The 27,688-nt window shown below is 45.4% G+C and overlaps 1 protein-coding gene across 23 annotated transcripts in view; it reads right to left on the bottom strand.

Annotated features, from left to right (window-relative positions):
• The window catches only part of PTK2 (protein tyrosine kinase 2), a 253,329-nt gene that overhangs the window by 76,209 nt on the left and 149,432 nt on the right, over nt 1-27,688 (bottom strand). For 17 of the 23 annotated variants that reach the window (XM_082364623.1, XM_082364635.1, XM_082364613.1 and 14 more), the window contains 6 exons: nt 26,630-26,737; nt 24,813-24,930; nt 19,642-19,672; nt 15,890-15,942; nt 4,193-4,276; nt 3,199-3,216 (listed from right to left, as the gene is read on the bottom strand). In XM_082364623.1, the coding sequence (XP_082220749.1) occupies nt 3,199-3,216; nt 4,193-4,276; nt 15,890-15,942; nt 19,642-19,672; nt 24,813-24,930; nt 26,630-26,737 (412 nt within the window). The remainder of the gene's footprint in view (nt 1-3,198; nt 3,217-4,192; nt 4,277-15,889; nt 15,943-19,641; nt 19,673-24,812; nt 24,931-26,629; nt 26,738-27,688) is intronic. The other 6 variants (XM_082364618.1, XM_082364630.1, XM_082364632.1 and 3 more) reach the window with 2 other exon arrangements.

Raw genomic sequence — 27,688 nt, 5'->3', positions numbered from 1 at the left:
GAACTTTGGGGATTATCCCAGCTCCCTGAGCATTACTCATGACGACACGTGGGTGTGGCTATGGGGACCGTGACGTCACGTGAACAGAGAATTTTTGCTGCTGTGTCCTTCTTGAGTTGGTTCTTATGCAGCAGGGTCAACACTGTTGAAGGCACGTGGAACTACAAAGGTTTTACCGTAACCTTCTATATAGGGCTTTTCAAGTGGGGATGCTCGGCATATTTCTCTAAGAATTCTTGATACTGATTTGGTTCTATTTTCTCTTTTTTTCTTTCCTGGTTTTTAGGATTATGGGACAGTATGACACTGAGATGAGAGGTACTTTTACATACTCAAGGGCCCCTGAAAAACTGGAGTCCACCCTGAAACCGCCTGGCCTCCAAAATAATGACATAAAAGAAGAAAAATATAAAGGAAAAGGAAACGGGTTCAAAGATCTCGTCACAAATAAAGGAAAGCAGCTCTGCATTCTCCACTTGACCAGGATGACAACTAATGGAGCGCCCACCATAACGCCAGACACGGTCATAAACAACTACACGTATCGTCATTTAATCCTCAGGAACGTCGTACATGGTGGTACTGCTATCGTCATCCCCGTTTCCCAGGCAGGAAGCTGGGGCCCCCAGAGGCATCCTAAGTTTCTCACGGTCCCCAGCCACTCAGCGGCGGCTGGCACGGCGAGCAGCGCTCCAGCAGAGCTCCTGGGCTGCCGTGTTCTGTGCTTCGTTCTTTATTATCTCCCAAAACGTTTCTGGGGACTTTTATTTGGGAGACCAGATACCTGATGCTTCGAAACCTCGGAGTGTTCCCCTAAGGATGTTCTGGGATTTCACCCCCAACATGGGCATCCCTGGAAGGCTTATCTGGGCCTGTGCACTTGGGAGACAATTCTAGGACCATGAGTCAAATATTTCAAAGTAAACATTTTGAAAAATGGATGGAGACTTCTGAAACCTTGGATAACACTATAATTTGAAAGGTTTGGTATCTCAATACGTGGTAAAATAAAAATGAGGGGAAGACACGTTAAAAGGGCAGAAACCTTCAGCTCAGAAATTAGGAGAGAAAGGTACAAGGTTCTCGTTTTAAAACAAGGTAAAAGAGGCCTAGTGAAGTCACTACTGAAACCAGTGACACGCCTGTCGTGCTCCGTCACGCAAAGAGCCTGAAGCCTCTGGAGTCACCATGAAGGGGTCAGTTTCCAGCTGGAGAGGGACAGAGCAGTGGACGCTCGGCTGTAAACAAAAGGAAGTGCACCGGAGCCTGCAGGCCCACAAAGCTCTCAGGAGCCGACCACCCGCTCACTCCCCCTCGGGGAAGAGGGGCAGGCTCGGTGATTCCCTCTCCACCTCCTCCACCTGCCCCTCCTGCCCCTAGGGGCCTGACACCAACATGCCTCTGGTCCGTGCCCTGCTGCCTTCAGGAGGCCTGATGAGTCACCACCCCCAGGGCAACGCGTGCACAGTCACGGGATTGCTCAGCAATTCAGTGGGACCAAGCAACATCACAGCTTCTCACCCCACCTGCACATGTGACCCTGCCGTGAGCCCTGGAAGTGGCGACCGGCTTTGGGGGGGGGGGGGGGCGCGGGCAGGGGCAGGAGGGCTTTCAGGAAGCCAGGAAGGGCCCCGCTGTGTTCTGTGACCTGCACCGGGGTCGGCAAGCTTTTTCTGCAAAAGGTCTGACGGTACGTATTTTAGACTTCACTGCTGACAAAGTCGCCACTGCAACAACTTAACTCTGCTGTTCAGATTGCAGGGGTGAGCAGACACGTCATGAGTGAACGTGTCACCATGTTCCAGCAAAACTTTACTGATGGACACAGAAATTTGAATTTCACATAGTTTTGATGCCAGGTACTATTCTTTGATTTTACCCCCAGCCATTAAGAACTGTAATAATCGTTCTTAGTTCAAGGAGCAATACAAACACAGAGGTGAGCCGTATTTGGCCCACAGGCCTTAGTCTGTGGAAGTCTCAGCTTATTCACCTGTAAAATGGCGATAATAATACTCACTCTAATTCATAGTATTGGGAAATTCAAATGTGGGGAAAATGCACGATGTTTTCTTTAGATAAATAATGTGGTAATAACCACTTGTTAATACACATTTGTTGAAATTTTTATGCTTTCACAGTAATCCTCACAACAACCATCAAGGCCTTTTACAGATGAAGACTCCAGAGATGAAGTGCTTTGCTCCAGGTCACCCAACTGGCCAGCTGGTGACAGGACGGGGCGAGGCTGGAGCCTGGGACCTGACCACTCACCCAGCGGCCCTGGACTGGTCACCAGTGTCCTCACCCGCACGACAGGGAGGAGAACACCCATCATGCTCTGAACCCCTGCTGGGAGACTGGCTGGTGAAGGGCACGCACGTGGGGGGCGGCCACCCAGCAACCACCAAGGAGTCGGCCCGGAAACGAGGCGCAGAGCTTCGAGCTGGAGGTCCCCGGAGGCAAGGCGCTTTCCAAGTCGCATTTAGTCCAGACGTCTCACTGCAAGCACTCTGCTCACGGTGCTCAAGTCGTCAAGCAGACACACACGCAAGCACAGATGGGCTCTTCAGTGAAAGCATTCTTTCATTAATCGTGAGGAAACATGCAACCCCCCTTAATTTTAGTTTATAAACCTTACTCCTTATCGTAAGAGTACAAAGCTTCGTGCAGGCAGTACACAAAGGAAATGGAAAACAAGACACTACACGTGACTTCTAAATTTCTAGATTATGAAAGTGATAACCTCGGCTGCCTGAAAAATACTCATTATCACTCCTGCTGATGGTTCTCTAATTATTTTAGTCTGTTTGACTCTTAAAAATCACTTTTCCTTCTTTCCTTTCCACTACCTCACTCCCAAACTAACAATTACTACATACGTACGTGCGGAGGAGTGTGCAAATTTCTCCCATGTACTGCTGAATGATTCCGTTTTGACAATATTTCTTCACTTCTAAAATTCGCCATGAATAGATACAACTTGCATTTACCACTGAGACGCGGTAAAGAAACTGACAGTTACCCTTCCCATGTCAAAGCCCTGAATAATTCTGAAGAGATCGCTGACTCACACCATGGTTTTTTCATACTTGTTTTGTTGGATCAAAGCCACATTTTGCCTTGCATTAAATACTGAATGATATTTATACCCATAAATAATTATATTAATAACACAAACATGAAAATAAATATTACCGTCCCCACTAATTTCATCTGCCGATCCGGGTGGCATGCAAAGAAAGGGGGAGGAGAGAGAGAGGGGAGGGGGGAGGGGAGGGGAGGGAGGGAGAGAGGGAAAACGCTATTAAAATGACAAGCAAATCAAAGTGTAAGGAAAACACAAAAATTACCCCCCCAGTCTAATTCAAAAGATAAAAGAAGATCATAGGAGTTAGCATGTTTACTTGACTTAAGGGCATTAATGCGAGTTTTAAGCCGTCCACACGTTACCCCAAGTAAATAGCAGTTTAAGTGTGTTTCTGCCGCATTAAGCAAAACTGATCTGATTGCTTCTCAGTTAAATGTTAAAAATGACTCTACTTTCCTCAAAAGGAATTTGTATCCTCTTAGAAATGAACACCATGGGTCATTAATGTGTACCCCACACAATAAGCAGGGAACAGCCCTCAGCAAGCCTGCCCAGGATTCCAGCCTCTCCAAAGAAGCTTAAGGAGCACAGCACCTGAGGCTCTGCTGGCGAGCTTCCACTTACATTTATGCAGTGTTTGTAGAAATGACTCTTCCAACTGTTACAGATCATCTTCCCTTTGCTAGAAACCCCCCCCCCCCCGCCCCGTGGCCTCTGCTCTGCAGCACCCTGAGTATCTGCCCCCGAGGCAGGAAAGGCAGACCCCCGGGGCTCACTCGGACCATCCTTCTCCATTAATCGCATGCCAGGTCAGGAAACCCACGAGGCAAAGGTACCTGCCGGCCCCTTTGGTAAAACACTAAGATCCCACAGGGGAAACCGGGAAGAGACTTCTCGCCCTGTCATGCATTTAAAAACCAGCAAACGGGCAAACAGTCTTCTATGAGGAGAGCGGCCCACAGTACCGCTGCCGGGCAGTGGACAGCACTCACTGACCCCCAGTACAGGCACACCCGCTCAGGATAATCTACAAGCATCTGGTTAGGCTGCTGCCTGGGGCGCTGTGGTTAGTAAGAGTCTGTGCAAAGATGAGTGCAGTACCAGCAGAAGGAGGTTCGTGGGAACAGAAGACCAAAGGGAGAAAGCGCCTAGCTTTCTTAACTTTATGTTGGCAGTGACTGACTCCTTTATAAAGAGGCAGGAGGAGGAAAGAGAAAAACAGAAACACATTTTAATACAAGAGCAAACTTATATTTTAAGGCATATCTATAAAAACAAAGACAAAATTGCAATGCTTTTACGTGACTACTGGCACACTTGATTTCTTAATATAACTGAGTTTTAAGAAACATATTAATATTTTAAAATGCAATTTTCCCTCTTAGGAAAGATTAGCACTAGACACAGAAACTTTTAGCAAGACATAAAGAGAGTCAGCCAGCTCCACAAAGCCAGCCAAGTAAAGGTACAGATACCTTTACAAATAACAAAACTGAAACAAAATGAAATGAGACAAACAACGAAGACCAATAAATAATTCAAGATTCTTGTGAACATCTAACATTCAACCACAAAGAAAAAAATTGCAGAAAACTAGCAGATCCTGATTTGTGAAAGAGCTTTATAAGCACTTTCCCCCAAATCATCAGCAAAGACACAGACCTAAAGTGTACACCTTAAATAAACTGCCTTAACATAAAAAACATAAGAACATCTGAATACATAGGTTGCAAAGCCCCTCCCCCGCCTACCAGCATCCTTTGTTCATTCACTCTCATTCATGTGCTGAAAACTCACTTGAAAGTCAACTCTCTCTGTATGAGGCACTTGCTGGATGAACAAGCACCCAGGACAGTAGAACAGAGAAGAAACAACTGCAGTACGCTAAGGGCAAGAGCAGACAAGTCAAACTAGAGTCAAAACAAGGGATGTATAACCTTTTAAGATGCAGTGGTGACACCATATGACAGAAAAGATGCAGTGGGCATGCACAACTTAACTGCAGATCCACAGGGTCCCATCAAGAAAGGTAAGGATTCCAGGTGTGGCCCCAGGGAGAGCAGGGTCAGCATGAAGACGGCAACAACTTACGGCCATCAGTTAGGAACAGAAATGAGAAGAACTGAAACAGACAACGTGGTCACGTTCCCACAGGGTGTGCTGTTATCCCAGCAATGTGCACTGTTCCATCTTCTCCCCTTAGCACACACTCAATTTCCTGTGTGATGACTCCAGAGGGCAGCTCCCTGTGTTTTATCAGTTAAGAACACGAAAACAGTGCCCTGTGCCAGGCGGGACAGAATTCTGGATGGAGTGGAGGGGCAATAGCTATAGAGGTCATTGAGATGAAACAAGAACACAGACTGTAGACAAGATAAGAGCATTCTATCAGTGTCAAATTCCCTGGTTTTGGTAATGACACTGTGACTGTCTAAGAGGATGTCCTTGGTCTTAGGAAATGCACACTGAAACGTTTATAAGTAAAGGGGCATACCATGTCTGCAACTTGCTTTCAAATGTTTCAAAAAAAAAAAAAAGAAGAAGAAGAAGACATACAAGTGGCCAATAGACACATGAAAAGATGCTCAACATTGCTAATTACTAGAGAAATGCAAATCAAAACTACAGTGAGGTATATTACCTCACGCTGGCTAGAATGGCCATTACCAAAAAATCTATAAATAATAAACGCTGGAGAAGGTGTGGAGAAAAAGGAACCCTCCTCCTACACTGCCGGTGGGAACGTAAATTGATACAGCCACTATGGAGAACAGTATGGAGATTCCTTAAAAAAATAAAATACAGAACAACCATACGATCCAGCAATCCCACTCCTGGGCATATATCTGGAGAAAACTCTAATTCGAAAAGAGACATGCACCCCAATGTTCATAGCCAGCACTATTTACAATAGCCAAGACATGGAAGCAACCTAAATGTCCATCGACAGAGAGATGGATAAAGAAGATGTGGTACATATATACAATGGAATATTACTCAGCCATAAAAAAAGAATGAAATAATGCCATTTGCAGCACCATGGATGGACCTAGAGATTATCATACTACATGAAGCAAGTCAGACAAAGACAAATATTGTATGATATCACTTATATGTGGGATCTAAAAAATAATACAAATGAATCTACTTACAAAACAAATAGACTCAGACACAGAAAACAAACTTATGATTATCAAAGGGGGATGTGGGGAGATAAGCTCAGAGTACGGGACGCACAGATACACACTGCTACATATAAAACAGATAAGCCACAAGGACCTACTGTATAGCACAGCAATTATACTCACTATTTTGTAATAACCTATAATAGAAAATAATCTGCAAAAAAAACCCTGAATCACTTTGTTTTACACCTGAAACTAACACAATATTGTAAATCTACTATACTTCAATTTTAAAAAAGAAAAAAAAAGTAGAGGGAAGGAGAAAGCAAGTGGGCCAAAATATAGACATAGTGAATTTGAGTAAAGAACATATGAGACTTCACTTTACTATTCTTACGACTATCATCTATGTGTGAAATTATGGAAAAATAAAATATACAAAAATCTCTATTTGGATTCAGATTCTGGCTCCACTACTCACCCCATGGCATTAGAAAAGTTACCCAACTTCTGTTTCTGTTTTCCTATTTGTAAAATGAGGCAGTAACAGAAGCTTCCTCAAGTAAAGAGATGCAGAGAGGATTCCATGAATTCCCAAGGCACCCGGCGCAGGACAACCGCTCCGTAAGCGCAAGCTATTCCTACCTTTCAATTTTTTATCTTATTTCTAAACTAAGGTAATGAATATTCTTCATATTAACTTAAAAGGCAAATACTTTTTTAAAAATATAAGCATAACTTTTTTTGAATAATAACAAGAATATTATCCACACCATAAAAAAAATGTTAGGACCCTTCCTTTATTTTATCCAAGATGACTACTTTAATTATGTTTGCTGAACACCTACCATGATCTAACAGCACACTGTGTACGTGCTGGGGCTACAGCAGTGAAACAGGCCCCCCCCCATTCTTTCCTTGTTGAGCTTACGTTCTGGGTTGGGGAAAAGATGATTAAGTGAGTAAACTGTGTGGTACATCAACATGTAAGTGCCATGGAGAAAAAACTCAGAGCAGACGCAGGACAGGGAGTGTTTTCCTGTGGGGCTGCACCTCTAAATATGGAAGGAGTCGTTTGCTAAAAGCTTTCCAGAGCAGAGGTGAGCCTGGGGCACTGGCCAAGGAGAGCAGGGAGGTCGGGCGGGGATGGGGTGGGGTGGGGGCGTGGGGGGGGGTTGGCAAACATACTTATCGATCACCCATTTCTCAGGGCAACTGAACAGCTGATGAGCGAAGGCTGTCTTTAGAAGTACAACAGCGGGGCTTCCCTGGTGGCACAGTGGTGAAGAATCCACCCGGCAATGCAGGGGACACGGGTTCGAGCCCTGGTCCGGGAAGATCCCACATGCCGCGGAGCAACTAAGCCCATGCGCCACAACTACCGGGCCTGTGCTCTGGAGCCTGTGAGCCACAACTACTGAGCCCACGAGCCACAGCTACTGAAGCCCAGGCGCCTAGAGCCCGTGCTCCACAACAAGAGAAGCCACAGCAGTGAGAAGCCCGCGCACTGCAACGAAGAGTAGCCCCCGGTCGCCGCAACTAGAGAAAGCCCGTGCGCGGCAACGAAGACCCAAAGCAGCCAAAAAAAAAAAAAGAAGTATAACAGCGAAATAAACGAAGATGACATGAATGCACCCGTGGCCATGCTGTGGCCCCGAATGAAATCCCTGCACAAACATCAGTAGCTGCCAGAGCCACAAGGTGAAACACAAGACTCTCTGAACCTACGGATCGGCTTAACGTCACAGAGACAGAAGCCAGGTGTTACACAGCACCTATGCGTGGTCTTGTAAAAACAAAATCTTTGAGTCCGAATCTGACCAAACTCCTCTCGATCCTAACGACCAGGCTGTAGGTAGGTCAGGAGGAATACAGGGGCTGGAGGGGGACCTGCTCAACACAGCATCATGGAGCGGCACTTGGCCAGACCCAGAGTGTTGGGCACAGCGTACAGGACACGATTTCCTCAACAGATAAACTGTGATCAAGAAAAAAAGAAGGGGGGCGGCAGCGCACAGAGACAGGAGGAGACAGGAGACGCAGCCAAGTTCACCCAGCCCTGCTTGTCTGACCCCAGACTGGACGACACCAAGTGTGAAAATGCCTTAACCAGGGAATCCGAGCACTGACCAGACCGCTGGTATTAAGGAATTCCTGTGAACGTTCTTACAGTGTAGTAATGTTGTTTTTAAAAAGTCTTTGTCTTTTAGAAATGTTTACAGAGGGATATGCCTTCGAGGCGCTTGAGACCATCTGTGGGGAGTGTGTGTCTGTGTGGGTGGGGACAGAGGTGAGGTGTGGCTGGTTTTCAGCTGCTGAACCTGGGTGACGAGCCTGGAGGATCGCTGCACAATCTACTCGCTCTGCTTCTGTGTGCGTCTGGAGCTTCCCATGACAAAGAGTTAAAAAGCTAAGAATTCAAAAGCATGACGATATCCACCCATTCACATGGCCTCTTGCTTGTAAAGATATCAAATGCATTTTATCTTGACTCATGCAGTTGATTTTAACAAATTCCACAATATGATGCAGCCACGACATGCTACTAGAAACCCGTGAGGCCAAATTCCAGAATTCATATTTTAAAAGTTTCAAGGCTTCCTTTAAAATTTTTCTCTGTGAAGGGGGGGGAAAAAAAAACTGGGTCTTCGGATGTTAGCAATATCTGTTTTTATGTTTAACAAGATGATACTTGGGCTTCTTGTAGTAATAAATTTTAAGAAGATTATTAAAGTTTATTTATTAATGTGTTAATAATTTTAGCAAGAGGATTAAGATGGCTCATCAGCTAAATAAACCCAAACACTGGCCACCGTGAAGCACACTTTCATACAGACAAAAATGCACCCTTGCTCAAAGTGCTCTCCTGAGGGAAGCACCGCACTGTCCCTTGCTATGCGGAGGCTATTAGGAGGGGGTGGTCACACTCTAGTCTGGACGCTGAGTTCACAGGACTAAGAGGACGGATCCATGTGGCCTGGAAAGAGTTTACAGAAGTAAATATCCTCTTTAAATTTCTGTTGTGCTCATGATTGCTCCGATCTCACTCGGGCTCTTTTTCATCTGAAAGTGTCTCAGGCTACTCCCCCCTGGGGGTCCTACAAGTGTCTGCCTGTCCCCAGGCCTGCAGCTGAGAGGTTCAGTCCAATGCCAGGGTGAGGAACAGGAAGCCATCTGGCTCCGGGTCCTTCTTGGGTGTTATTCTACAACACATGATGTAGACGCTTCAGCACCCATGTGACTCCAGAGTATTCTTCTCAACTCCCTTAGAAGCCAGAGAGGTGAGGGACATCATCAAGGAGCATCCTCAAATCTCGAAAGAGGCAAAGAGAGTTCAGATGCTGTGACAATGGTGCGAGAAGGGCTGCTAGGACGAAGGAAGTAGCACGGCGGGGGTGGTGGTGGGGTGGTGGTGATGGTGTATTTTCATGATCACTTCCTTGTTCACGTGCCACACGATCAACCGCCCTGCCCCTACCTGGTCAGAGACGGCTAAACGTCTCTCCTAACGCCAGACTGACTACAGAATGCTAGTCGTGGCTGTTGGAATTAAAAGAATTTCCAGTAAGCCAGGTACTATGAACATGTCAAACCCCCAATACGTTCGACTCGGTGCACGTAAAAATCACCAGTAGCATTAATTTGATTAAATTATTTCATAAGGCATATAATTTACAAAAATCAACTTCACATGTACTAGGCGACAATACTCTATTAGGGCACTTAAAAAAAATCCCTAAAAGCTTTCGTTTAAATCAAGCTTTCAGCACAGACAGAGACTACCTTCTAAATCAGTGTTATCACAAGTGAAACTAGGATGTAAACCAGACAAAAGAAACTTTCAAACTTCAAAACGGGGCAGACTTTTGGATTCCAACAGAACAGTCAGAAATGAGTCAGGACTATGCTATTCCTGATAAATGGGAGAAAAACTACCCTGAAATCAGACTCAGACTCTTCCAAAACCACTCCTCCCTTCTACACACGAACATCTCAAGCTTTCCAATGACTCAGTGTGCTCTAACGGAAAGGCGATGGGTTTGGAGCCCAGATCTGGGTTTCCATCCGGCTCTCTGCCACTGCTAGCTACGTGAGCCAGGCCTCGTCACCTCAGCCCATCTATAAAGGGGAAACATGAGGAAGACTGTCCCGAGCTTCAAACAAGACAGTGCTTGTGAACGCGCCTGGCATAATCTCTGAGCCTCATTCACATGTAAATAACTATCAGTACTTATATTTACAAAGCAGTGGCAGAAAAATGAATGAATAACAGACCTAGTGTTTCAGAGACTGTGAGAAAAAAAGGGGGAAAAAATGCAAATAATTATTATGGACTATACATATACCACTTTATATTTTACAGAACTTTACAGTTTACAAACTACTTTTGCATATATAAAGTAACTGCTTGATAACAGAAATGCACAATTTTCCCTAGAAAGAGTCACTTCCCATTTTCACTGTACAAACAGAATGCTTAAATAAATGCAATTAAACTATCCTGACTCTTAGAGTAAAATATTCCAAAATCAGTCTATTGGACCCATCCTAAATGGGCCGGTAAGCCCCCATAGTGGGGCCACTTGGGTGGTCAGCCTGTATTTAGTAGAACCCAACTTTACCCAGACATTCAAGGAACCTCCCTCAGTACTTGTCAATGAGTTGGTTTTGTAATCTCTTCTTTAAACCCTGCACTCAGAGGCTTGGGAATTGCATTTATGTATGTTGAAGCTGATTAGCTGACATGACCTCTTTCTTTTCAACAAATAAAACATGAAACTTCAATCTCAAAAAAAAAAAAATAAAAGTAACTCCTTTAGAATTTGTAATGAAGCAGCTTAACACAAATAACATTTATTTTGCTAAGTTTATTTTCGTTTACAACAATTTTTAGTCACTAACTTGAGAAACCTAAAGGTAATCTTAAATAACTGGAATGATGTTGTATGATTAACTAAACCAGAAGAATCTGTTATAAAGTAAAAAAAAATTTTATTTTAATTTATAATAAATACTGAAAAAGTATCATCACAAAGTGGTGCATCTGATCATCAACCAAGGGCTCAGCAGACGCAATCAAACCAAACATTTCTAACAAAAGAAAGAGGTCATTGCACTGGTTGTCATGAGAGACACATAAGAGAGAAAATCGTCTTCTGATCTCCATCCCATTACTACAACCCAGATGTGTGACAAGAGCCACGTGCACAGTGCAGTGGCCATCATGCGTTACCTGTATTTCTGTTACACTTAAGGTCCTACTGCTTGATTAAGGGCCTGGTTATTAAAAAACAAAACAGAACCCTGAAACACAAAAACCAACCAAACAAAAACCAAAGTTTATACCTTTGAAATGTTTAAAATTCAGCTTTATTCATTGATTTTCCTCGGAAATACCTATATTCCTAGGGAATCTTCACCCACACGAACGTGGCTCAAGCACGCCTCCCCCACCCCCCCGCCCCGATCCTGGCACCACTCTCTCTGACCACTTACAGACCCCGTGTCTGTAGTACAAGCAACGACCTCTCCACTATAGTTCTAACTGAGCTCCAGAATGTGTGCTTACACGTTTCCTAAAAACTTACACTTAGGCTAAAAAAAATTACTCTAGGCCCTCAGAGAAATGTGCCCAAGGAAATGCACTATTCTGCTAGATATTTTTGTAAATCTGTTAACCTTATACTTATTTTTATAGAGAAACTTTGTCTAGATTTCAGAGATAAACTCTGCATGTATTCAACATCAACTGTAACTGTGCCCTTACTGGAGATGATCTGATAACTACATTTCCTCCTACAATGAGATTGGAAGGAGGGCCTGGTACCCCGTCATCACGAGCTGAGAACTGTCTGAAGGCACCTAGATCCCCATTCTCCCTGCTTGCTGGCCTCCATGCCCCTTACCCAAAACCACCTAGGAGTGTGTCCAGAACAGTTCACAGTGACCAGCTCACAGCAAGCGTCTGAGAGTCCAGCAACTCTCAAGGTCACTGCTCGCTCTGGGGGGATCCCTGCCTTTCCTCCTCCTGTTCCCGTGAGTGGAGCACATTCCTCCAAGTCCCAGCACCTCTCCGTACCTTGCTGGGGCATCCGATTCATTTAAAGGCAATCACTAAGCACTATGTCCCAGACAATAAACGACAAATAAAACACGTCTTTGCCTATGATGGGGGCAGGGTCTAGTGGACAAGAAGGTTTCTAAAATCATTACATCTATTTAAAGACTATCGACAATAGTGAGACATATGGTGGGCTAGAGAACTCTGAGGAAGAAGAGTCCTGGAGTAGCCAGGGAAGGCTTCTAGGAGGTGGCGGCATCTGAAGCCAGCCTTGAAGATCAGGTAAGAACTTTTCAGTTATGAATGTAAATAGGGGAATCAGACAAGTCCCACTTTCTCCATCTTCTGAAGTGATTCTTCATCTGTACCTGGGGTAATCTCCCTTAAATTGTTATTGAAAGGCAATATAGCCTAGAGGACAATAATGACCTGAGTTCAATCCTAGCTCCATCATTTTCAAGTTGTGTGACACTGAACAAGTGTGTTCACCTCTCTGAATTTCTTTCCTCCTATCTGTGAAATGGGGAGACGACAAAGACCTCGTGAGATCGTCGTAGGGATGAACGAGATAATACCTAACGCTGTGCACAGCACACTGAGAACCTAATAGAGACCCGTCACCTCTTAGCTGTGTGCGACCTCACCTGCCCTGCTCTCTGCCACTCCGGCTGGCGCTGGGTTTGCCAAGTCGCTGCTTCAGCGCTCGCTGTCGTGCAATGTGTGCGTTTAGTCACCTGCTCAGAGAGACTCCTCTTGACCCCAACCTTAAACAGTCCCACCCCTCGCTCTCCATTTGCCTGCTTTATTTTAACTCAGCGTCTGTCTGTCTCCTCCACAGAACGTTGGCTCCACGAGGGAAGGGCCTGGCTTTGTTCACTATCGTACCCCAGCATCTGGAACAGTGCCTGACACACGGCAGGCACTCAGATGTATCTGTTGACGGAATTACTGTAAAATGGGAAATGTAAAACTGGAGTAGTATCCACCTTGTAGGGTTTGCTGGGGCCAAACGAGATGGACCCTGACAGAGAAACAAGTCACCACGGCCGGCACACAGACTGAGCCTCACCACCACCCCACCAGCCTGGAGACAGATCAGCTCGCGGTGGGGGAGCAGACGCGGCGCTCTGCAGGGTCCGGGGTGGGGGGGTTGGTCTCCCCTCAGTGTCAGCACTACACCCACGCGGTGCCGGGTTTCCAGGCTGCTAGGTACGGAAGAACCCCGGGGTTTAGCAACAGTACCGGCTTTCTTGGTGTCAACTTAATAACTTATGGGCGACGTGCAAGGCACAGCTCCTGGCTGGCCAGGCTGGTGAGATGTTATTCTCTAGTCTCTGTGGAAGACACAAATAAAGCACAGTGAGTCCACTTCCACAAAAGGGAGCAAGCCATAGGCGGGCTGATGAAGGATCAACAGGAATCTAAGACGTCAGGCCTGTCACTGAATATCCACAAGACGCTGAGAGCTCTTTCTGGCCTGTCTCAGTGAACCACCAAAGTGGTGGTCACGTGTGAAACGGCATCACTGACTCTAAAGAACGAAAGACCTTGACAAGTGACAATGAAAAGGACATGCCGAATGGCGGAGCAGCTCAAGCAGAACGACGGAGGGAAGGAGGTGGGGCGGAGGGCTGGACGCCCGGCTTTATTTGGCTGAAGAGCAACGCAGGGGAGGGCCGGCGAGGCAGGCTGTGCCCAGACCACGGGAGGCCGCTGGGGGCTGAGCCGAGGAGCCAGAACTTGGTCTGATGGACTGTAAGTCGTTCCTGAAAGTTTCTGCCCAGGGACCCGCCTATTTAAGTTCAGTAAAGGCGGTAGCCATCAGGCAGCCACTGCAGAGACGGGGCTGAAGCATGAGCTTCTAGTCAAGGGATAACCAGGGAGAAACAAGGAAGGCGGACTCAGAAAGGAGGGGTTGGCTGGGAGAGGTAAAACCGGCAGGTGTTGTGAGCAGCAGCTGTGAAAAAACTCTGAGGACATCAGGAAATGGAAGGAACAAGACCTGAAGCTTCTGTGAGGCGTGTTGTGTTTCATCACTAGCTGGGGTCACGATGAGCCCGACCGGGCGTGTCAGCTCCGTATCACGCGGGGCAGCTGTGAAGCACGCGTGCGGCAGCCACGGCGGCGGCGGCCTCACTCCCGTGCCTGCCTCCAGTCTGGCAAGGAGAGGACCAGGGCGCTTACGGATTACTCAAAGCGGGCTCAATCTCACCTCTTCTATGGAACGCGCCACGGAACAGCCTTTGATGCCCGCGACTGACAGGGCCCTGTACCACCTCGCCACTCCGGCACGTGGTGGCCTTCCTCGCTCCGCCGGAGGGCCTGCTCTCCGTCCGCTGCACCTCCTGCTCCCGCCACAGGCTGGAGATGAGCGCGCTTAGCGGCCCCGCGTCACCGCGGGGGTTCGGAGAGCCCGGTGGAGGCGGAGTGCGTGCCGGCAACCCTGCAGCCCGCCGGGCATCTGGCACTGCCCAGCAGTACCAGCTCCAGCCCTTAACACTCCTCTCCCCCCATCAGGAAGGGATCAGTTTCCAGAGCCGCAGTGCTCCGGCCCACACACACCCGCCCCACGCGGTTCATCACTGGAGCATCTTTGCTAAGCATATGGATACGAGCACAGATATTTCTTGAGAAGGGGGCTGTGGGAAGTTTGTGGACAATAAAAAAAAATAAGCAATTCTATTTGTACACCGGAACACTAGAAAATAATTCAGTCATCAACAAGGCAAAAGCACAAAACTAAATTTTAGGTAAAAATTAACTCAAGGTAAATTAAACTAACAGGAATTCGATTTCTTCTAAGTCAGATTGTCAGATACTAGAGTTTTAGGAAGCTATATTTTAGAAATGTGACATACATAAGAACATATTATATGTGTGTGTATGGATATACATGTATACGCATACATGTATAAATATACACATATAGTATATGTATCAATATTTTAAGATACCAAACCTGGGTCCATAGAAGATGCTTTTTGCTTTTCCCCACCTTTCCTCTATTTTCCACATTTTTAAATGGGGAAAAAAGGCACATGTATTTCTGAAAACATATCAAGGGAAGCACACCACACTCATCACACCAGCAAATAGTTAAGATAATGCTTATGTCAACATCTTAACTATATTTTTAAAAAAGCAATATTCAAACACCATTTTATGTTAATTGTGAAAGACAAAAGCTGTTTAAAAATGTTTCACATTTCCTGAACTTCAAAAAATAATAAATATACAAAGTATATTATGCTAATTTCTGCTACATTACAAAGATAAGTTATAATGGCAGTTTCAAAAGTAAAAACTTTCACTCTAAATATAATTAACATGGAATTAAAACTGAAAAATAACTTGAAATTCTATACAATCCTGTGAGTATTATACACGTATGTCTCATATTAAAAAAAATCAGTGAGCTATATTTAAACCTATTTCATGACGGTAAAATTATGCACATTTTAAAAATTATTAATAATTTTAATTTTTAATGTTTAATTTTTATAAGCTGTTCTAGAAAGAAGTAATCCTAATACAAATGAGCAGACGTCTAACACACGGCGACTTCCTCCCACAGCGGCGGGGCCTCTGCCTGACGCCTGTGTGGCCTCTTACCTGACACGGAGACGGCGTGGGTCCGAACGCCCTGCTTCTCGCTGTTGGCCAGCCTGGAACAGAGGTGCAAAGCCGTGAGTGCCACGCTCTTCAGACCACACCGCCAGCATTCATTCAAACCGTGAGCTGCCCAGAATCAGGACGACTGTGCCACTTCCCAGGGAGACTGCATGGTCTAGAGGGGTGATTTTGTAAAATACTGGATTCTACCACCTGAGGCCCTTAAAGTCACCAGACTGCTTTAATGTTTTAAAGACCAGAAATTAAGACAGAGAAGTGAAGGAACGCTGAACTATAACACCACTGAATGTGGTGTACGTGGCTTAGATTAACTTTAATTTAGATGCTGGACTGCAAGGGAGTAGCCGAAGTTATACCACAGAGGGAACGATGCCTGGGACTGAGATGCGAATGTGAAACACTGTTACACGACTGGCCCTGCTTCAATTTCGAGCACGTCCAAGAGCAGGCAGCTCATTGACATATACTGTTATTATTTACAGACTGAAACAAGGTAAGCTTAACGCAGCCGGTTATTTGTTTCATGAAACGGCTCGACAACGTTAGTGTTTTACATAAACACCCACATAAAATAACATTTTGGCCAAAGGTTTCAGTGACATTTTTTAAAAATCCAAGTATAGTTCAGTTTAAAATTTTTGGAAAAGCGTAAAACAGAGAAAAAGGAACCCTATAGTCTTTATTTATTTTTAAAAATATTTTTGTTGCATTTCTTTTAAAGTCAATTTATTTATTTATTTTTGGCTGCTTTGGTTCTTCGTTGCTGTGCACGGCTTTCTCTAGTTGCGGTGAGCAGGGGCTACTCTTTGCTGCGGTGCACAGGCTTCTCATTGTGGTGGCTTCTCTTATTGTGGAGCACGGGCTCTAGGCGTGTGGGCTTCAGTAGTTGCAGCACATGGGCTCAGTAGTTGTGGCTCGTGGGCTCTAGAGCAGGCTCAGTAGTTGTGGCCCACGGGCTTAGGTGTTCCGCGGCATGTGGGATCTTCCCGGACCAGGGTTCCAACCCATGTCCCCTGCATTGGCAGGCGGATTCTTAACCACTGTGCCACCAGGGAAGCCCCGAACCCTATAGTCTTTAGATGTCAAAGTTACTTTGCTCTTTTTATAAAAGAAAACTTTTTCCTGCTACATAAGCCTTTACTCTAGAAGTACTAAGTAAGAATTTTCCCTAGTATATAGAATTTATACTAGGTAATAGGGGAGCTTAAAATAGTATATCCCCATTGAGAACTAGAAATATTCAATATGCAACTGCATAACCTCTATAATTAAGGGTTACAGCACAAAGCCATAGCCCTGAGTTCCTTTTATGGAATTCTCTGAATATGTGAAATGGTATCTTTATTATAAAAGTTTAACCAAAGTTGTTTTCTAACAAATCACCAGCTCCTCTTCTATTGCAGCTCCATGACTTATTGTCACCATCTCTGAACTACGTTTATCAGGAGGTCACAGGTGCACACATTCATAATAAGCAGGTTACACCATCTGCCTCTGTATCCTGTTGATAGGACACCGGGGTCTTCCTTTGCTGTGGGTTGGGATGCTACTTCAAACCAACTTACAACTGCAGGGATATCTGCACTTCTCTGATCAGTGGCAATAACAGGTCTGCTGCTCTATGATTTGGGGAAATTCTGCTCTTTTAAAGTTTGCTTTATTTGTTCAGTTTTTCTAGGATTTCTTAGCACTTCAAACCTACTCCCTTCTTCCTCACTTTTTTATCTGTGTTTATGATTCCAGTGTGTTTTAATCCTCAAAGTCATCTCTTAAAGACTTTCCACAATTGAACATACAATGAGCATTAGTTCCTTGCCTGATGTGGGACATTAATAAATATCTATTAAATATTGTTGAGTTTGTGAAACACAAGGCCTAAAAGCTAAGAGAAAGCTGGTCTCACCCATCCCTCCACTCGCCTGCCCAGCTACTGTGTACCTACTGTGTGCCAGATACTGCCCAGTGTCAGGTCTACCACGTCACATGACCCTGGCCATCAACTAGGCCACAGGGTGTGAGCAGCAGAGAGGTGATTGTTTAATGTGAGATAAGTTATAGGAAAACACACAGGGCTGCTCCTGGGACTGGGGTGGTGGGAGGTTTCCAGAGGCAGGGATGCAGGATGAGACTCAAGCAGGGCCCTGCTGAGGACAAGGCTGGAGGGAAGGAAGGACGGAGGACTCCAGGAACTGAGGGAAGTTCAGTGTGACTGCAGAGCGAGCATGAGGAGCGGGAGGGGAGGCTGGAGGGGTGGCAGGGACCGTCGGGCAGCCTCCTGCCAGCTGGCGGAGGATGTGGCCTGAATCTAAGAGCAGCAGCAGCCACGCAAGGGGTTCAAGAGGAAAGGTCCCTTCTGCTGCTGTAGGGAATGGATGGGACGGTAGGCAAAACAGGACAGGCAAAGGTGGGTAGGAGGTGTGCAGAAAAATGGGAACCCAGAAGACCTGAGACTGCTATCCTCTGAGGTGGGCCCTTGGCTGGTGTTTAGGAGGGTTCCCACCAACCCCGAACTAGTAAGTGTGGTTCACTGTCCTTAGACTGTTTGTACAAATTATATGGTTCGTGCTGAACTCTCGCTTTCCTTCTGGGAGTCTGGAATTTGGGTACATGCCAAGCAAAGTGTGCATACACGACCAGGCCGCCATAAAAGCCAGGGCACCGAGTCTCCAACTAGCTTCCCTGGTAGACGACACTCCACGTCATCACAACTCATTCCCGAGGGTCAGGTGCGCCCTACCGGAGTCCCGGAGAGAGGGCTCTTGGGACCCTGCCCCTGGCGTCCTCGGGGCGTCATGCCGTTGCTCTCTGCCTGGCCGAGTTTGCTGTTTATTCCCTGGCAGCCATACATCACAGCTGAGAGTATGATTATGTGCTGAGTCCTGAGAGTTCCTTCTAGAGAATCACTGAACGGGGCAGTCTTGGGGACCTCGACACAGGAGTCTGCTGGAGGAGCCCAGACAGGTGATAACAGCTGAAAATTGGGGAGGGACGGTGGGAGTGTGAAGTGGATGGATCTTATAGTTAGGAAGCAGAAAGGAAGGAATTGGTGGTAGACCGGTGACAGAGGAGAGAGAGTGACAGAACAGAGGTGATGCCCAGGTTCTACCCTCTTCATCCCTATATGCAGTGGCCTCTCAGGTGCTGTATTCTCTGCAGGTGCCTTGGGATTCTCTTCAAATCTCTGAGTGCTCAGCACACAGCTGTAATTGTTTATTTACCTGTATATCTGAATGTCTAGATTGTAACTTTCGTTTGGTCCCCAATTCCTAGCACAATGGCTGAGAACAGAGAAGTTTTGGCATTCTTTTACTTGTACAGATTGAAACATCTACTATGAAATTCATGACATAAACAAATTTAAAAATTAACATAAACTACATATCTTTAATTTTCTCACTTGTAAAATAGCCAGAATGGTATCTATTTTCAGGTTCTTATAAATATTGTCACTGACTATAAAGTGACTGTTTGACAACAGACCTCCCTCATATGATCACTACTATTCTTGAGCTCTCTACTGAACTTAAAGGGAAAATTCATTTTACACTTTTGATTAAACCTAAATACATGATTTACAATTGATCTGATTTCTTTCTGGAAACATTTGTTTTCTAGTTTCCTAATCATATACGTAGAAATTTGATTACTCAGGCAAATGGATAATAAAGCATAGTGATTTCCTCCCAGTTTCTAATGCACAGGAATTACAAGACACACAAAGCAGTACTTACTTTGGTATCGATGGCAAAGCCCGTTCACCTTCTGGGGAAAAAACAGAAAGAGAGAGATGAGATTCCTTCTATTCCTTTTGAAAAGATTATGTATAGAAATCAGAGAAAGAAGATGAGTCCTATTTCAGAATTTTAGCAATAACCCTTTAAAACGAAGTTGGTATATTGCCTATCTATCTTACGTTTCCATGGCTTTATTTTCAGTATTTATGACAAATATACACTGCCTGCAGGTGCAGACTATATAAAAGGTATTGCCAATCAAAACCAAATGGTAAGGGATAAACTGATGAAAGATATTCTTCCCAGGAGACTCTAGAAGATGAAGAATTTCTCATAATCAAAGCCAACATTCTTTACCAAAGACTGAACGTCCTGCGGCAACACCAAAACTTGTGCGGGGAACACACAGAAATCCAAAGGAAACAAAGCCACAGGTTGTGTTCCTGGAGGAACAGGGGCAGCCAAGGGGCCCAGCAGCCTCAGAGGCGTGGCCTGAAGTGTCCTGTGGACTCGACTTCGGGAGGTGCCGAGGCCCCCATGACGGTGGCAGACTCCCCCGTCATGGCTGGGCTCTGGCCAGTGCATCACAGGGAAGCTCCGGACTCTGCTCAGGGGCTGGGGAGATGTGCTCCCTCCCCTTCATCAGTGAACCAGGAAGCATGGAGGCCCCTGCTTTAATCTCTTTTATCGGATGAATCTGGCGGTAAACCCATCCCACCACTCCCCTCGCTCCCCAGGCCACAGGTTACCCTTGTCCAGGTCTCCCGTCCCTCCTCCTATGCCCCGGTCCCGTGGTCCCGTGTGAGTGCAGGCCGTATGGCCCTGAACACAGCATGATGCCTTCACACATTCCATCCCTTGAAAGATTCTCTTCCTTCTGGTGGAAGCTTCATCCCTCAATCTTTCAAAGCTCAATTCAAGCTCAACCTCCTCAAAGAAGCCCTTCCTGGAACACCCCACGTGGCTCTGGATGGCCTTCCTGTGCTTCTGCTGCATTAGCAGAGCGCTTCCCACCTATCAGACGACTTAGAAGGTCAGACTTAACCCGCCCACAGGCCACCCCCCAGCCAGCAGAGGACCTGGCACTCATAGCCACTGCATAATACCCAATACACTGCAGAAACTTCATCCAAATTTCCTCACTATGACTTTTTCACATCCAAATTTCAAGCAAAATAACCACGTTATACTGTGAAGACCAAACTTAGAATAACTGGAAAATCCTATCATTAGTTTATTACCCCATGGATGCTACCACCACCACCTTACCCACACTCAACACTGTCAATTAATCATATGGGCTTTCAAATGACATGTCCGTGTGATTTCTAGCTGTTTTACTCTCTCTGTTGAAATTTCTACTTCCTTGCAGAGAAAAAGGAACCAGATTATGAAATATTTGGTTAATACAGACTTTATAAGAAGCTGGGCAGGAGTTGGAAGAAGGCTGAAAATGAGGTGATTAACAACTGAAGGAGCGTAAGAGAGTCAATTTTCAGAAAACAAGAACGTAGCAGAATATTGAGAAAAATGGCGACAGACACTGTGAGTAGCAGCATTATAAAAATCTCTAAGTTCTCACTAACTAAAATGCCCAGTTCTAGGAGCTAATTTCTGACACTGCTTTAAATTTATCAGTTGAATGAGTAACACATGCTTTCTCATGGTATTCATGTGGTCTCTTATTTCTCAGAATAAATTCCTTAGGATTCAGGATGCATCTTTGTATTAACCCACATTTTTATTTTCATTTTTAGAACTGAGGCTTTTAATTTTTGAATAAAAGTTTTTATCTACTGTTTTTTAATTAAATAATCAATACAGATTCACTGTAACAAATCTAATCATAAAGGTCTATAATGTAGACAAGTTGAAGCCCCCCCGCCTTCACGTACAATTCCACCTTCCTTAGGGGTATTCATCGTCCACACTTAACGTTCCAGACTACCAGACTCCTTGTATGCTTATAAACACACACAGGTTTGGCTTTACACACACATGTGCATGTAGGTTTCAGCACGGAAACAGGGCCAGCTCGTCTTTTCAAACAGCTGCATGGCATCTCACACTCCCTTATTTATTAGCTACTAGCTCCACCCCCGCAGACACCGGGGTCGTTCCACATTTTGTGCTACCGAAGACAGTGCGGCAGGGGCGCCGCATCAGTGTTCTGTGGGGCTGTTTCCAGGAGGGGCCGGCAGTGCCAGGAGCAACCGAAAGCACTGTCCCAACTCACGCCGACACAGTGGAGTGTGGAGGGCACTTCGCAACAGCCCCACCAAGAATGGGTATCACGGTCTTTCCACCCATCTAACAACAGGTTAACAGACACAGAATGCTATCTGTGGACAGTGTGGACACAGAACACTGCCTGTGTCCATACGCTTACTGGACAGTGTACGTCCGTTCTTCTATAGGTGCCCATTTTTACCCTCTTATTCAATGAGCTAGAAGAACACTTGAAAAATAAGAGATTTTAATTCTTTATTGTATGTATTACAGATGTTTCCCCTTCTGTGTCACGGCTTTAAAAAGCATTTCTTTTACTAGTAGAAGCGCTTTCATACTTATGCACTGATGAACTCTACGGATTTGCTCTCCGTGCCTTCTGGGTTTTGTGTCAGGCTTAGGAGCAGCCCCACCCTCACAACGTGCATTATTTACCATCATCCTCTGTACAGAAACTCTCCTTGAGAACGATGAAATTATGACCCTGATTCGCACAATTCTTTCCTCTGAGGAGAATTTTACTAAGATTGAATTTTACTAAGATTGAAAAATTGCTACTGAGCTTTCTTGCAAGTAAAGGAAAGGTCAGATAACTCCCCACGATAAGGGCCAAGGTCACACAGCGACCCTGCTGGAAGCTGGTTCAGGGCATCGGACTTGTGACTCTTAGTTTTCTGCCCCAATGATACCACCTTTAAAAGCACTTTCTAAATTCAAAGCAATTATGGTGGATCACAGAGCTAACAAAGTGCATCTGGGCACATCAGACCTCAGGTGTAGAACTTACACGTCACTATAACCGTTAACACTCGCAAACGTGTACGTGCTCCTTACCATTAAGCAGTTTATAGTCTAGAGAGGACAGATGGGTACGTACATAATCGTTACTTAAAGTACATCCCAGGAAAATGGTACGTTAGAGTTGTGGAAACGTGTTTCACATTTATTTGAAATTAAAAAAAAAAACTAAATTAAAAAATGCACATGTGCTCTTGTCCACTTATTTCTGACTATAATCCATTAAAACATTTGACTGAAAATATTATTTCAATTAGGCAATATAACCTCACTTTAGGTATCTATTATAAAATAGTCATGTAATAAGTACATATGCTGTGATTTAGAATAAAGTAAATAAATTATCAGACTCAATAATTAATTCTATAAAGACAACATAAAATTGGTAACAACCAATGCCCTACTAGGTTTTTATGAGAAGCATTTTCATTTATGCTGTTTTCATATGAATGAAGAATTTAATGCATCTCATTTCATGAGATTTGATATCAAAATGTTTCTCCCTAGAAGGGAAAAAAAGCCAATTAAAAACCAACACAGAAAGATGTTAAAGCTTCAAACATTTAATGACTAATGTCTGAATGTTATTTTTTTGTGTACCAACAAATTGATGAAGAACATTTTGGTAAATCAGGATGAAATTGAAAAATTATTCACTAAAAAGAAGATAGGCGATATGGCACATTTAACATTTTTCATAGAATACTATCTTTATATGAAGCAACTTTCCCAAAACATTTAAATAATGTTTGCAAGGTACATACCCCCATTTAAAGCACAAAATGAAAACTCAAAAGCTCATGGATGCAAAAATTTTAACTGAGAGTAGCCTTTAGATATTTCTAAAAGCAACTTCATTACTATATTTCACATAAAGAAAGCTATGATAAATACACACTATATTTTAGGAAAACAATAAATGAAGAGGCTTTATTGGTCTGATCATAGTGGGAAAAACATTTTTGCTAGATTAGCCACAGCCTGGAATCCATGCACTTACTGGCCTTTTGGTTCAAGGCTTTAGATACCGTTTTCAGAGCACAACACCCTGACACTAACTTTTAAACAAAGGTTCCAATGATGCCTCTGCTTCACACCCTCCCTCAACGCCCTCCACCTGCTGTCAGCACAGAGAACTTGACCGCTGGGCAGGCAGGGCTCTCTGCTGTGTCTACACTTGGAGCTCAGGGCTTTGTCATCTGCTTCCCTTGTGTGTCTCCACATACGCTTCCCCATTCGCTCACCGCTCAGTCGTCTCCGACTCCCTCTAGGGATCGTCCTACCCACAGATGGGAGTGCTGGCAGGGATCCTGTGTACCCACCCTACCATGCTATAAAGTAGGTACCATTCTTCCATTATGGACGAGGAATCTCCAAGCCAAGGCTCATCCAGTGTGTCAAGATCACACTGAAACTAGCAGCAGCGTTGCAACGACAGCAACACTGAAGTTTCTGACGCTGTACATGCCAGCACGGCCCCAAGCCACCTACACACGGGGCCGTCCCCCCATGACTACACAAGACAGGGACCACTCTTCGTGTCTTGTGGGACGGAACTGAGGCACAGAAAGTTAAGTACTTTGCAGATGGCATGCACTCATGACTTGAACCCATAGGTCAATACAATTCCAAAGTCCAGCTTTTTCCTGCTTTATTTCAGAAATCCAAATCCTCTGAAACACCCCATCTTACTGCCTTGTGAAAGGCTAGAGACACAGTCATGTTTCTAAGGTTCATCACATCATGCTTAGAACTACTGCTCTAAGCTTTTGAGATCTATGAGAAAAAATAGGAAAGAGACTTTATTTATCATGAGTTACAAGAGACTTAAAAAAAAAAAAACGACCCAGAACGTAATCCCGAAAGTTTATTTAAAAGTGTTAATGGTAACCTAGAAAATACATTAAGCATGTTGCTCAAAACAAAAGGGTCTAAACACAATGTCTCCTTTAAGCTCTGTCCAAACCCAGCTCTTAGGCTGTGAGCTGGGTCACTTCCCTAGAAAAGCAAGAATAGAGATCCACTGGGCTGAATTATTCATTCACTCTTCACTTTCACAGAGCGATCTAGAAGGACTGCAGGCTGTGGGGTGAGCTCGGCTAACGATTCAGAGGGGGCGCTGGAACAGAAGGAGAGCTCACCTTTCTGGGGCCTGATGATGAAAGACTGCGTGGCCCCGTGCACCAGCCGGCAGTACCCGTCTATCAGGTCGGCCATGTTCTCGGCGATGGTCAGGGACGGTGCTGTCACCGTCAGAGGCTGGACAGGGGAGAAGACCCGGAGAGAGCCGTTATTGTTCTTTGCAGTAATCAAAGGGACAGCTGCACTATGACATCAGATCTCTAGATACACTTGAACGCAGAGAGGAGCGGGAGCGAAACAAGATCTGTCGTAAGGTCTGAGCGAAAAAGGAAGTTTGATATTTAAGGATGTTATTCCTAGAATGTGTGACAGAAGGCAAACCCAGGCAAAAAAAGAAAAATCACTTAAACCGAGACTCCCTTTCTAGAATAAAAAGAGGTGAAAAAAACACTTCCCTTCAGAACGTCTGGTCCCTTAGGCACGCTCTAATTAAGAAAAGAATTTAGAAAATTAGTAAGCTAAAGTAGAGCTTATTTTAGAAACTACACAAACGTGGAGTAAATTTTTATTAACCATCCATCGTAATTTTTCTGACATTAAAGAAAATTAGTGGAATTTCATTATTTTGAGCAGGCATAGCATGTTCTGCCTAAGAGCTTAGAAACCACACTTTTCAAATTAAACATGCAATTATGATAAATTTCCTAAAAACCTATCATTAAATGTTATCCAGGAGATAATCAAAGCTGTATTTTACTTTCAAACACAAGTATGTCCTAACTCATGTAGTCTTCATAACCTCCTTCCAAAGGGACAACTTATCTCACCTGCATTATCCTACGTATTATTTGGGGGTAGCAAACAGAAAGGAGGACAGCCTGAAAATCATGGTGCAAACAAGAAATTACTGAGATATTTTCAGGAAATTTCAAATTGCAATACGGTTTCAATATTTCATGGCATCATTTGTTTAATTCTGAGAACCAACTGCCTGGAGCCTAGAAATGCTGCGATCCCAAGGCAGTAGGAGCAAGAAGACGTGAGGAGCACTGAAAACAAGCCATCCCAGCAGGGGCTGCAGCAGAGCAGAGCCCAGGTGTGCGAGTGGGACCGGGTGAGCCCCCAGAACGGGCTTCGCCCACGAGTAAACCTGAGTGTGCCGCCAGGTTGTGCAGACTCTTCAGTATGTGAGTATTCTCTGTCCGTCTTTCAGAAAGGTCACCTTATGCAGTATTTGCCAAATGTTCCTTTCCCGTGCCAGGCCTGCCTTTACTTTCCACACCACGTGCTGATTAAGAAGAGGCTCTGGGTCCAGACTGTCTGGGGTGAACTCCATGTCTACCACCTGCTAGGACCGTGGCCGCCATCCTGCGCTTGGTTCCCTCGTCTACAGACTGGGGGTAACCAAAGTATCTCAAAGTGCCTCTTCCGCTGGGTTCTGAGGATGCCATGTGTTGTCCTTGGCTTCTGTGTTAAGTGTCGGACAGTGGGGACATATGTGGCAGAAAGTACCAGCTGCTGCCGCGGTTATTTTCCTAATTATTACCCCCCAGAGAATGTCACATACTGCACAGTCTGGGAAAGAACACTGTAACATAGTTTACAGAATTTATATAATTCTAAGAGGTTGATTTTCTTGGTAATTCATGATAATCTTCCAGCACCTCCACAATAAGGCTCCATTAATTTTTAAACCTGTTTCCTATTCTTGAGGGCATTTAATCATTATTATTTGTAACGTAACGCTTATTACATTAGAGAAAGCTGTGATTCTGATGACCCATGAATACTTCACCTGCATCCAGAAACAATCGTCATTTCTACAACAGCGCTTTATTTTCGTCTTCCCACCATGACGCACGTGAGCCCTCCTTACCTCGGGCGCTCCTGCGATCTTCAGCTGCAGTGTCCCTTTCCTGTCCTTGTCTTCGCTGTTTGAATACTGAATGGTCTGCACTTGATTGAAGTCGGCCAGGTGTGTGGGCTTTGGGAAGAAAAGGCAAACACTCTGGACCACAGACGCAGTCCTCATGGTCCCAAGCCCACCTCATCCTCCTGAGGACGCCTCCCTGGACGGGATGTCTGAGGAAGCCAACTGTCCCTGTCGCCTGGGGGCCTTTCTCCCTCTGAGGAGTGGTCACGGACCTGCTAGGGCCCCTTGCTCACTTCACGGTCAGGGACGTGTCTGCTCTCTGCGCCCCTGCTGGCCGAGGGGCGCTCCATCCTCGGGGGCTGCACAGGCGGCCACCAGTCCCACATGACGCAGGACAGAGAAGGGGAGAAGGGAGTCCCGGACCTGACTCGCCCTCTGGCCGGGGGGGGGGGGGGGGCGTGTGAAACTGCTGGCCTGGGGGAGCGTTCTGCTCCGCTTCTCACAGGCGGAGGGACCTGTTCCCACTCCCAATGCATCCTGAGCTCGAACAAGTCTCTGAAACGTTCTCAAGTTCCAGAGTGTAACCGTGCTAGGGAGACGGCGGGTATCCAAAGGACCCGCCCCACACAGACAGGCCAAGAGAGACACTGTTCACTTTCCCAAGAGGAGTGAACTCTTTTTTCTTATGCAGACAGAATATGCCCATCCGTCTTTCATCCTCTACCATTTCATGACAACGACCGGTTTGCGCGAGACGATTCCGACAGGTTTATCCAAAACAATCGGCCTCGTTAGGACCTCTTTCTCTTAGAACATCACCGGTATCAGCCCCTCCCTGCCAAGCGCCCCACTCAGCACAGATTACGCCACTGGGACTGAGCCGGAATTACGGTTCCGAAGGGGACTCCTAGCCCGCGCCCCTTCTCAGCGCAGCGTCTCTGCAGCACTGCTCTCAGGCACGGCTGTGCTCTGTCAGGCCCTGCGCACGGACACCCACGGGCAGTCCTCCATCCGCTGGGCAGCACACAGCATGGCCCCCACGCCCGGCCCTCTCTCGGCCTC

The sequence above is a fragment of the Balaenoptera borealis genome (assembly GCF_965194805.1).
Source record: "Balaenoptera borealis genome assembly, chromosome: 17".
Classification (NCBI taxonomy): domain Eukaryota; kingdom Metazoa; phylum Chordata; class Mammalia; order Artiodactyla; family Balaenopteridae; genus Balaenoptera; species Balaenoptera borealis.
Note: the sequence above shows the minus strand (reverse complement) of the source record. Positions and strands in the feature narration are given on the sequence as shown.